The 12,017-nt window shown below is 51.1% G+C and overlaps 1 protein-coding gene across 1 annotated transcript; it reads right to left on the bottom strand.

The window, feature by feature from the left end:
* Nucleotides 1-407: 407 nt before the first annotated feature.
* On the bottom strand, nucleotides 408-2,735 carry GINS1 (GINS complex subunit 1). Its single transcript, XM_085054410.1, has 7 exons — nucleotides 2,597-2,735; nucleotides 2,444-2,508; nucleotides 2,244-2,339; nucleotides 1,866-1,956; nucleotides 1,573-1,689; nucleotides 1,121-1,195; nucleotides 408-861 (listed from the first exon to the last, which is right to left on the bottom strand). The coding sequence occupies exons 1-7, from the start codon at nucleotides 2,669-2,671 to the stop codon at nucleotides 793-795; spliced, it is 588 nt and encodes a 195-aa protein (XP_084910536.1). The 5' UTR covers nucleotides 2,672-2,735; the 3' UTR covers nucleotides 408-792.
* Between the last annotated feature and the right edge of the window lie 9,282 nt (nucleotides 2,736-12,017).

Genomic DNA, 12,017 nt, shown 5'->3' with positions numbered 1-12,017 from the left:
TGTGCAGCCTTATTTGACACTTGGAGGAGCAGTTCCACTGAGACACTTAAAAAAACATCACACTGCAGGATGGAGATGGGTTTTGCTGGAGATCAGAGTGCTGAATGAATGTGGCTAGCACAGTTTTTCCCATGAGAAGTTTTCTTGTGTTTTGTAAATAAAGATAAAGTTTGGATGTTTTTGAAACAGTGTCCCAGAACTTGGGCAGTGCAGGCCTGGCCAATCAGGCCTGGGGAAAAGCTTCTGACTGACCAATCTGGGTGACTTTTGAAAACTCTATATATGTGATGAAATCAAAACAATAAAAATCATTCCTTCTTACCACTGAAAACCGATGCATTCATTACTCTGCTACCTGCTCAACAGCAACAAATGAACACCACATTAACTCTTAAAACTCAAGAGAATGAGGCTGAAACAATTCTTTATTTTGTAACCATGGGGCTTTCCTGGCTGCTAGAGCCCAGTCAGTTGGTGTCTTATTCCCACATGCACAGCATGAACGAAGAACTACTCCAAACAAAAATACATTCAACAAACCCTAGTTATAGCTGTGGGGCTTGGATAATGTTCCCCCACTATCTTGGATTCCCAGGATTGTTTCATTACCAGTATGCACCCTTTGCTCATGAGGAGCTGACCAACGTGGTTTTAAGGCATCAAAGGCTGTTAGGAGGAGTGGCAGGATGCCACTGCAGAAGTACTGAGGTGTCTGAAGTCCTGCACACACCAGAGTTCAGTCCCCATTGTGGGCAGGCCACCAAGCAGGAGTGTCCCTTCTGTTCTGCACGCTTAGGACAGAACGTGCTCCAGGACTCCTTGTCTGATTAGCTGCTCGCATTTCCAGCGGGGTAAAAAATGCTGCACAGAAACACACAAAAACCCTCCTTGAATTTGTTGGCTTTGTTGCTGCATATAACCAGCCGTTTGTTGTGCTGTAAATCCAGTGCCTCACGGTGCCAGATCAGGCAGAGCTCAAGCCTGGACCATGCAGACAGCTTGCAGTATGTGCAAGTAGCTGTGCAAGGACTGGGACATGCTGCAAGGCCAGGATAAGCAGGGGGATGTCACAGGAGTGGAAGGGAAGGAAGAGAACAGACCACACTCCTGTCACAGATACCTGGCTGTTCTTCTTCAACAGGATGGTGGTGCCATCATCAATCTCAAATTCCCCATGGTCTTTTAAACACCTCACCTGCAAAGTGGAAACACAGCTCTGTAAGAGTCCATTGGAAAAAACCAACAACCCCTCCTAGGTAACAGTCCTCAGCAAGGGAACACAGTTTCTAGTTAATCTAGTTAGTTAAGTTTCTGCAAGAACTTTTTACTGGATAACTCACCCCAACACAAATGCCCTGCAGACTAGAAATGCCATCTTTCAACATACTTTATGCCCTTAGTTAAAGGAGTAAAATGCTGGCAGGCAGAGTAAAACACAGAGTCCTCTGAAAGCTTTGGTGCTCTCAAAAGGCTCTGCTTGATGAACTGATTTGGGATGGGGATGAAATGCTAGAAAAGTGATGGTCAGGAAAATGTTTATTTACACATAGAAACCAGAGATCTTGCACTTACCTCAATGTACAGGCTTTTAGGAGGTTTAATGTCCTGTGTGAGGTCCAGTCCCTCCTCTCCTCCTACTGACCTCATGTAGGTAGCCAGAGACTTTTTGTACCGATTGAACCACTCCACCTGTGGGCATTAACAGGGTTGTACCCATACACAATGAATACACAAATAAGTATGTACAGAAAGGCATGTTAAATGTCACATTATATAAAAATACTACCCAATTTTGACTGCACTAAATAATCCATCAGGAGGAATAAATGGAAAGTGGGGAAGAGTTTGAAAGAAGGCTGACTCACTTCCTCAGCTGACATGTGGAACTGGATGGTATTGGGCAGAACGCTGCCATACTCCCACCTCAGTGCTCGGATCCGCAGCAACCGGTCATACCTAGGGGGAGAAATGGGACAAACGCAGCATCTCTGCTGAGGTGAGTGCTGGCAACGTCCCCAGGCAACACTGATATGCAGTAATCCAAACTCTTTTACGAAGAAGCAGGACGCAGAGCCTTCCCTTTGTGATGGTACCAGCAATGAACACAAGGAGAACCAGCTCCACAGCTGCCTTGCGGCTCGTGGAAAAGCCAGCTGCCCGGGCCGAGAGTCCCAACCCCTGCCCCTGGGGACCCTGTGCCACCGGGGGTGACCCAAGGGCAGGCGGCTGTCCCTCGCACTCACAGGTAAGCCAGGAGGCAGCGCTGGTTCCGGAGCAAGCAGCAGTGCCGGAACCGGATGAGGAAAATCAGGTCCGTCCGCCCCGCCTTCGCTTCGGACCTGGAGGATGAGGAGAAGGAGAAAGAAGAGTAGGAGCAGAGCTGCAGGCCGGGGAGCACCGGCCATGCTCTGCGGGACGCGCCGGGACCAGGCGCCCAACTCACACATCCGCCTGGTTCCGCTCGTACAGCGCCCGCATCTCCTCCAGCGCCTGCCGCAGCCCGTCCGTCTGCAACAGCGGACACAGCCGGTGTGAGCGGGCCGCCGGCGGGGCCCACCCCGGTGTTCCCGGTGTTCCCGGTGGCCGGCCCGCTCACCCGGAAGGGCGGGAGGTGCCCGCCGGCGGCGCGGTGCAGCTCCCGCACCAGCTCCATGGCGCGCTCCGCCGCCATCGCGCCCTGCCGCGCGCGGGAAACCCGCCCGCGCTCCAGCCAATGGCGGCAGGGGAGGGGCCGAGAGCAGCCAATGGGAGACGGGGCGGGGCCTGGAGTGGCCACACCCCCTCGTTAGCTGCGCTGAGCTGTGCCGGTCTCGACGGCCGGCGGTGACACTGCTGCGGCGACACTGCTGCGGTGACACTGCTGCGGCGACACTGCTGCGGTGACACTGCTGCGGCTTTCGGTGACACCCTTGGGGTCACGCTGAGAGCCCCCGAGCGCCTGAGGCAACAATTAGCATTTTTACCGCGCGCTTGCCTCTAGCAAGCCTGTTCCCCCCCGTGCTCTGGGTGGTTTGCTGCACCGCGCTGCTCCTCCCGTGCTCCTCCAGCCCTTCCCACTGCATTTCCCCCTTTTGACAGCCTTCAGACCTGAAGCATGCCAAAACTAAAGGGCGAGGGGAAAAAAAAAAAAAAAGTGTGGTGCGTTTTTGGATGGGACGCGAATTTTTTTAGCACTCGACACCCTGGAAAGTGATTCAATAGTCCAGGACCACAACTTGTCCTGCTCCGGGAATTTTTTTCTCCGGCCGTGCGTTTCTTAGGGTTACTAGACATAAAAAGTGAGCAGCGTTTCGTGTGCAGCTGCAGTCCAAATCGGAAGGGTGGGGAGAGCAAGGTGGGGTTCACACCCCGGCTGGGGCGCCTCGGCGTGGTTTGTGAGCCTGAGACATTTCTGCTGCTCGGTTTGTGTGCCTGAGACATTTCTGCTGCTTGGTTTGTGTGCCTGAGACATTTCTGCTCCTTGGTTTGTGAGCCTGAGACATTTCTGCTGCTCGGTTTGTGTGCCTGAGACATTTCTGCTGCTCGGTTTGTGTGCCTGAGACATTTCTGCTGCTCGGTTTGTGTGGTTGAGACATTGCTGCTGCTCGGTTTGTGTGGTTGAGACATTTCTGCTGCTCGGTTTGTGAGCCTGAGACATTTCTGCTGCTTGGTTGGTGTGCCTGAGACATTCCTGCTGCTCGGTTTGTGCGCCTGAGACATTTCTGCTCCTTGGTTTGTACGCCTGAGGCATTTCTGCTGTTCCTGTTCAGGACGATGTGGCACCTGGGCAGCTGAGCAAGGACCGAGTCTGACTCTGGCAAGAGTGTTTTCGAGTCTGACTCTGGCAAGAGTGTTTTAATGATCCCAACAAGTGTTTTAGTCGGGATTTTAGGCATGGGGTAGGGGGAGAGGGATGTCCAGAAACGCTCCAGTGGTCTGCCAGCTGGAGATGGACTTTTGGGCTCTGTTCCCCAAGCGGAGCTGTTCCCTGGCCGCTCTGTGCTGCTGCCAGTGGTGTCTGGACGCCTGTCCCTCCCCGGCGAGGCGGTGGCACGGCAGAGGTGCGGGGAGTGAAGGAAAGATCTTGCTCCCCAGAGCTCTGTCACTGCAGGAGCATCGCGTCTGGCTTGTCATTAATCATCGCGTTCTGCAGCGATAATTGCCCACCCGAGCCAGGAGAGATAATGACAATAAACAGGCATCCCGAATGCCAATTGTCGCTGCTGTAAATTGGTCGTTGCCTCTTGCCGAGGGACAGAAATGTAACTGAGCCTCGATTGAAAAATTCTGGGGAAGCTGCCTTATCTCACTGCTTTGCCAGATTAAGAAAGCCTCATACATAAAAATAGACCAAATGAATGAAGAATTTACAAACATCTATATTTTGTGTTAGGAATTGTGTTAAAATTAGGAAAACAGCTGAAGACACTGATTTATACAACTGTGACTATTTCAGGCAATGAAGGTTTACATATCACAGTTTAACAAGATAAAAGATCTCCCACAAAATACATAGATGACAGACAACTCATCTGAATTTGACATAACACAGCATCAAGTACACATGTAATGTGATGAACAGTGCCAGGTCATTCCCCAGTTAGGTAACATACAACCTCTTGAATAAGGCAATTCAAATAAAACTCTTAATTCAAATCACAACATACCCAGGCAGCATGCAGGGAAAAGTCATTTATTTTGTATATTGGAATGACACAACTTGCAACATGTTTCCATTTTATGTAGTTAGAGCAACAGGATATAAACCATTCAAATAATATATATATATATATTTATATATATATCTCAAGTCAACAGTTGTCTTTACTGGAATAAAGATTATCTGTTTTTGGTAAAAATAAAACTATTTGAATTCACTAATTAACAAAATGCACAGTGATCAGAAACCCAATTCTTCTCACCATTGTCTTCCCTGGCTCACTTGCATTTCCCTGTGACGCAGCAGCTGCACAACCCCGGATTCAGAGAGCTCATTGCACAGAGGAGCAAAGATTCCCTGGCATGTGGTTCCCATGGCTGCAGAGTGTGCCACCCACACCCCATGGACAGCAGTTCTCCCATCACACCCATCACACCCTATGGCTTGGAAACTGCTTTTCCCATCTCTTTTTCCAACGAAGCACTCACACACGTGCCTGACCTTGGGGGAGTCGAAAGTTGAATTGCTTGTGGAAACACATTCACTTGAACAGGGCTTTTATTTCCTTTTTTTACCAGTTAATTCCTCCAGACCTTTGTGACCAAGACATTTAAGAAACTGTGAATCTGCTCAGAAGGGAAAAAAAATCTGAGCCAAAAATCTCTTTGAAGTGGTGGAGATTAACAGACGTGGTTGAGGATGGATTTCCACCGCAGCAGACCTGGGGATCACGGGAGATAATGAAGGCTTCCCCTAGTATTGAAAAATTCTTTCAAAAGGGAGAAGTGAAGATGGGAAAGAAGATTTTTCTCTACAATAAAAAAATCAGTAATTTCTAAAAGACTAGTCTAGGCAGCTTCTCCCTGGTAAAGGGCTGTACTCCCCCCTGTGTCAGCTGGATACCCACAGGGACTGATCCTCTTGCTAAAGTATTGAGTCCCGTGGTGGCTGGGTGTCCCCTGCCCTGTCCCCATGTGAGGAAGAGCACAGATCTGGATGTCAGCAGGATTCCCTCTGCCACTGATTCAGGGCTGCTGCAGGTGCATGGAGGGAATTTGGACTGAAGCCCCACAAAACTCTGGCTGAGGGTTCCCCGTGTACCACGGGGCCTCTTAAGGTCTAATAAATAAGTCATGCCCATAAATAATGAAGAGGCTAAGACTGGATGCAAGGGGATCCAAATGCTCCAAGCCTGGGGATGGGATTCTCTAGAGATTTCTCTCCTTTGGGGTAAGCAACACAGCAGCCACAGCAGCAGCAGCCAAGGTCTTCCTGCTGGACAGCTGTCCCAGGCTTCAAAACCCATCTGTCAGCCAGAGGAACCATGGCAGAAACCGGATTTTCAGAGTGATTGTTACTTGGATCCTGTTTGTCACCTTTGCAAAGTTGTCTTGTGCCTCCCTACTACTCTATTTACTGCTCTAGTAAAAAAATCACTGGAGTATTTATTTGCCCTTAAAGATACTAAAAAAAAAAAAAAGAAAAAAAAAATCTTCGAAAGATACGGGGAGAAAGATCCTTTCACAATGACATTCAGAGCAAAAGAGAGAAACGACATCTTACAGATCATTAGAGAGCTATCTTTGGCAGAATATTTCAAATAAATTATTTTTACAAATATTTTCTGCAGTCATATATTTATTTTGAATAGTTCACTTTCAGCTATAAGGGTTCACTACTCTCTATTGATAGGAAAACACCACAGATATAAAAATATATGAGCTCAGCACAACTTTTAGGCTACCACGACTGTGTCCAATAATTTCCAAAGTTGTAGACTGATACCACGGAAAATATGAAACAGGTTTTCTACCAGCGTGTGTCGGGTTTAGAAGGTCACAGCTCGTGGCTGCTGTGAAACACACCAGGGAGGGCGGCTGGGGTTGGCGTGGGAAGGAGCTGGAGCAGCCGGATGCTCGGAGCCAGTCTCTGCCGTCACCGGCCGTCTTCCCACGGGGAATCGTCTCTCTCGGACCCCTAAGGCTTAGAGATGTCGTGCTGGGTGGTGGCTGACGGGGTGTCCTCCCCCTGGGAGGGCTGGGAGCAGGTGGGTGACACCGGCTGTGCTGCGCTGAGAGCTCCCGGCGGATCCGGCCCTGTGCTGTGCCCCGGGAGGGAGGCCAAGCCTCTCTCGCTCCCAAAGCTGCCCCCTTGCACCTTGAATGGGGAAAAGCACCGAGGGAGCCGCAGGCTTCGCCCTTGCACCGTGGCCAGGTCCTGCCCCAGGCCGTGCCCAGGGCCCAGCAGGATGGTGGCTCTGCTGGGAGCCCCGAGCTCAAGCCGTGGTGGCCCAAGAAGTGGCCTTGCCTGGTCCCAATCTCCCCCTGCAGCACGTGCCACCGAGTCCACCCAACAGTTAGATTTACATAGTTTGCTTTGTTTATACAGCATGTACAGAATATACAGCATCAGACAATTATTTCCCAGTAGACTGGAAGTGTCTCCCAAGATGACCTCTTTTATCCACAAATATATATATAAATCGACAGTAATAAAAGAGTCGTACCAACAAATATTATGGCTTTTCAAATAGTGTAGCTGCATTGTGCCATTGAATTTGTGAGGAACTGTGACAGAGACAGAGAGATTGGGGGGAGCTCCAGCTGCTGAGCCCAGGGGTGACCCTCAGCTTGGGGCACAAGGGCTCCACATTGCTGGGGCAGTGCCAGCTCGTGGCGCCAGGCACGGCGCGGGTGGCAGAGCGAAGGTGGAGTTGAATTTATGACCCATGCTCTGGTTTCTGTCTCCAGGCAAACCAGTTATTCTGCAAACTCTCAGCCCAGCTTTGAAAAGATTTGGCTCTGTCCAGCTGGGGTCTGCCTGCCCTGTCCCTGGTGGGGGAACCAGGGGCTGGTTGGGCTGTCAGAGATCTCTTTCTCTCTCTCTCTCTGTCAAGGTTTGCACAAGATGTCTGTCTGCCCTGGAGTGCCTGGTGGCTGTGAGGGGACACACACACAGGGTGATGGGTGACAGGATGAGTGTGGCAGGTGGCTTAGGGTGCGTCAGGAAGGGTGGTCACAGCCTCCTCCCTGCCTGTCTCCCCCCTGCCTGTCTCCCCCCTGCTGCCCTCAGGGGCACAGTGGTGGCTGTCAGAGGAGAGCAGGAAAAGTGAGAGCTGTTATTTCTGGAGCACATCCAAAATTCCAGAGGACAACTTGCCCTGGCAGTGCTGTCCCCAGCCACCCCCCTGGCATGGAGTGCCCATGAGGAGAGTCTCCACACATCTGCTGCCTCCCCTCGTGGGCTGCATCCAGCCACCAGCTGTCCCCTCACTTCTCAGGCCCAGGGAGCCAGGCTGAGCTCTTTGTCTCTTGCATCCTGCTGTTCCAGGGGACCCTTGCTGCCTCTGTGGGGAGTGTCCACAACCCTGGGACAGGCAGCTGCCAGCTCCCTGCCCGAGTGTCCCTGCACTCCTGAATGGGACAGTGGGAGAAGTTGCTGACATGAATTACATCTCTGCCAAGAAAGATGTGTTTCTTTCTGAGATCGTTGCTCTAGAAGGAGGAGCAGTTGTTCAAGTGTGCGGAAATGACTTTCGAGAACTGGAGTGGTCACTCAAGCATCAAGATAATTGGGCCACTTCATTACAGCAGAAAATTAGTAATGGATCTAAATTACCACTATTATAACTTTTTTTTTTTTTTTTTTTAATACTGATTCCCATATCATTTATCTCTCCTTTGGAATATTATGGCCACTCCCTGCAGGACTCTCTGTGTGATGCTCCCATGAGCAAGCCTGGGGAGCCCAGGTGTCTCCTTTGGCTGTCCCTGCAGGTTGATGAGCTGCAAGCAGCCTCTCCCTCACAGCAGCAATGTGGGGAGCAGTGGGGAGTGAGTACCGTGGGGAACCTGCTGCCTTTGAGATGGGAGAGGTTTCCCAAGGACTGCTGTGCTCCTGGCAGTCTGACTGCTTTTTGCTGGGAATATCCTGTGGGTTTGTGTTTGGGGTGGGAGGTAGAACGTGGTCTGTCTACTCCATGTCCTCTTCTGCTTGATTAGTGGTGATGTTCACACATGGTGAACACCAGGTGTGCCAGAGACCTCTCAGGATAGCCTGGAGAGAGCAGTAGGAATAAAGATGCCCATCACTGCTGAGAGGTCTTCAGGAAGTTCATGATTTGGATTTTACAGCCTCATGCCAGGTCTTCTTGGCACAGGATACAAAGGGCTAAGTTTTACAAAACCCTGTGTTTTGTGGGTTTTGACAGCGTGGCTGTGTGTCTTCCAGCAGGAGCTAGGAATTGTAGGAGAATTCAGCAATTTCTGCCCTTCATCCACAAATAAAACTGCTGGATTGCTGAGCAATGTCCTCAACAGGTAGTCTTGAGAGCTGGACTATGTGCAGAGCTGTGCCTCCCAATGCTTAATGCATTATGGAAAAAAGGAGCAGGACAAGCATTGTCAGGGCAAAAATAAATAACATTTTCTTCCTTGCTAACACAGCGCCTGTAATGTAAGAGGCATTATTGCCATCTTCTGCACTGCTGAAAGTAGTGTGTGTTTCCTGATTAAGAGCAAGACAAGCAGGGCTCCTGCAAGGCTCCCTGCATGGGCACATTTTCCTCAAGAGCTCGCAAGATGAAGGAGGCAACATGGGGCAAACGAATGAAGACACAAACAGGCATCAGTTCGTTCTCACTTGAACAGGGGAGTTCAGCCAAGGGGCAGCTCAGCACAGCTCCCACTGCAAGGAAAAGCCAGGGGGGTGCACAGGGCTACAGCTGAAGGCAAGGGGCAAAAAAGGCATCCTAGCATTACACAGAACAAGGAGGAATCCACCTGTGCAGCTTGCTATGTCCGTGGGAGTCACAAAGCCACTAGTTTGCAAAACCTTCCATCAACATTCCCAAATAAGCTCTGGGACATGTTTGCACCACCAGGATCCAACCTTGCCTGTGCCAGAGCAGCAATTTTACAGTGACTTAGAAATTCTGCACTTTTCTAAGTATCCCTGCAAAGAAGCTCATCTGCCAGAATGTCACACTTCTGTGAGTGAGGAGCCTGCCAGGGGCTGTGGCCTGGGGCAGAGGGATGGCAGTGCCATGGACATGGCCATTTCCAGTGGGAAAACAGAGCAAGGCTGTGCTCTTTGCAGGTCTCATCCTGCCATCATCTGTAAAGAGACTCCTCTGAGCTGCAAGTAAAGGAGGAGAAATAAATCCCACCTCAACAAAGAAGTTGGGAGGTGCAGAGAGTGTCCTGCAAGGGTTTAGGAGCTCAAAGTGTGGATAAGCATCCCAAGCCATTGCAACATGCTCTACTGAAGCTCTGCCCATTTTAAGCAAGGGCAAGAAACTCTTGAACCCCCAGGTAAACCAAATTAGTTTGTTTTGGGAGCATAGAGGCACGTTTGGGTTGGGGGATAGAGTTGGAGCATAAGTGGGACTTAATAATGGTGGAAATTCAGCGAAAAATGTTTAATCTTCCCCAGACTGATGAGCAAAGGGCAGTGGCACAATAAAAACTGTGGCTGTGACTGGGTGGTGAGCAGGAGGGGCTCAGCATGCTGGGGTTTGTGTGGAAGTTTGCCTGCTCCTTGCTTTGCTCAGGTCCATGATGTGGGGTGGTTCAGCTTTGCCTTGAGATACAGACAGCAAGGCTGAGCTGACAAGTGTTGTTTGGTGCAGTGAGAAAGGAAATCTGTCCCACACAGGAAGCCCTCAGCTGTGGGGCAGGAGGGACAGAGAATGTTTCTCTGCAAGGAGCTTGGGAGAAGATGGCATGTGAAGAGGCTTCACAGGGGAGGCAAGCACAGAGCAAGCCCCAGGCTGGATTGTCACTGTGAATGGACAGTGATTTTGGGGCCTTGAGATGGCTCGAGGCAGAATCTGGAGGACCCTGGCATCAGGTGGGGTCAGTAATGGTGCATCACTGATGGTCATTCCCACTGCTCTGTGCACTGGGGTGGGGCAGAAAGCTTTCCTGGCGCAGTACAACAGGCCAAGGGCTGTTTTGAATCCAAGAGATAAAAATACTGCCTGGAGTAGATGCCTGTGGACAGCCAAAAAAGCTGGAGGCTGTGCTGTATCTGTGCAGAAATCGAGGTGCATGTCCGTGCCCCTGGCAGCCAGGGCAGGGGACACGCTGTGGCAGTGCTGAAAACAAGGCTTTGGATCTGGGTGGGACCCCATGGCACTTGTCCCTTCCCCGTGCCCTGCAGTGCTGGGCATCCCACTGCAGCACCCAGTGCTCCACAGCACCTGCTTTGGGAACAGTGGGTGCCCCAGTGCCCTCTTCACACTCCTAGTGAGGGCAGCCCCAGGCTGGCATTCCCTTTGGGAAAGGGGAAGGAGCCAAGGGATGGTGCAGAGCCTGCAGGAGAGGGTGGTGATCCACCCTGAGGGCACTGAGTCCCAGGGGCAGCACTGGCTGTTCTTGAGATGCTCCAGAGAGAGAGCAAGACCCTGTGGAGACTCCTGGGATGCTCTCAGGGGCATAGCACAGGCAGAAAATCCTGCTGGCAGCAGCAAGCTCCTGCCTATCTTTGCTGATAACAACTCTCTTCTGGCCAGGCAGGCCCCTTGCCCTCTCAGTGTCCCTTCCCTCAGTGTGAGGGGTGTTGCTGGCTGGCAAGAGGTTCTTGGCACCTCCAGTTGCAACAGCAGAAAGGCTCAAGTCCTTAAAAGGTGAGGAATCTCAGTGTATTTATTGTCCCTCGGCGCTTTTTGCAAGAATACGGATGCCTCTGGATGCTTTCCTGTGCAAGTCAATTTTTTACAAGATAAACAGGCTTTTCTACAGCCGTGCTGTGCATGTGTAGAGGAGTCAGTAGTTGGTCATTGCATGCTCAGAGAGGCCAGAGAGGTTCCTGGTACTCTGCAAACACATTTCTCCAGCTGGGCTTGGGTGCCAAAGCCTACAGAAAATAACGCAAGGCTTTCTCCTGGATTTACACCATCCAGCATTAAGTTTTCTGTCACTTGCTGGCTATGCCCAGCTCTGTCCCTCCAGGAATGCAGCTGAACCTCCTCCTGAGTTATGTATATGGCCACCAATGCCGATGATTCCTACTGAGAACTTAAAAATAGCCGTAACAATAACACAGGGGCTCTGGTTCTCCAGTCCCTGCCCGCAGCAGAAATAGTGCAGTGAGTTCACAGCCAGGCTCGTGACCACGGCGGGCACAAGGCCTCACTTCTCCCTTCTGTCCTTTAAGGGAGCAGAGATGAAGATGCACAGATGATTCTTGCCATCACCCCTCACCCCAGAGGCACCCCAGGCTGCCTGGAACAGGGTGACACAGGGGCAGGAGCCTTGCTTGCTTGGAGATGAGGGAATCACATCTCGGGATGGAGCTGTTCCTGTGCTGCCCTGGCACAGGCAGCAGTTCGGGTGGGCTCAGCCATAAGGCACTGCAGATGTTCTCCTTTCTGCGC

Source organism: Lichenostomus cassidix, chromosome 3 (genome assembly GCF_008360975.1).
Source record: "Lichenostomus cassidix isolate B80296 chromosome 3, HeHo_3.0, whole genome shotgun sequence".
Taxonomy (NCBI): domain Eukaryota; kingdom Metazoa; phylum Chordata; class Aves; order Passeriformes; family Meliphagidae; genus Lichenostomus; species Lichenostomus cassidix.
Note: the sequence above shows the minus strand (reverse complement) of the source record. Positions and strands in the feature narration are given on the sequence as shown.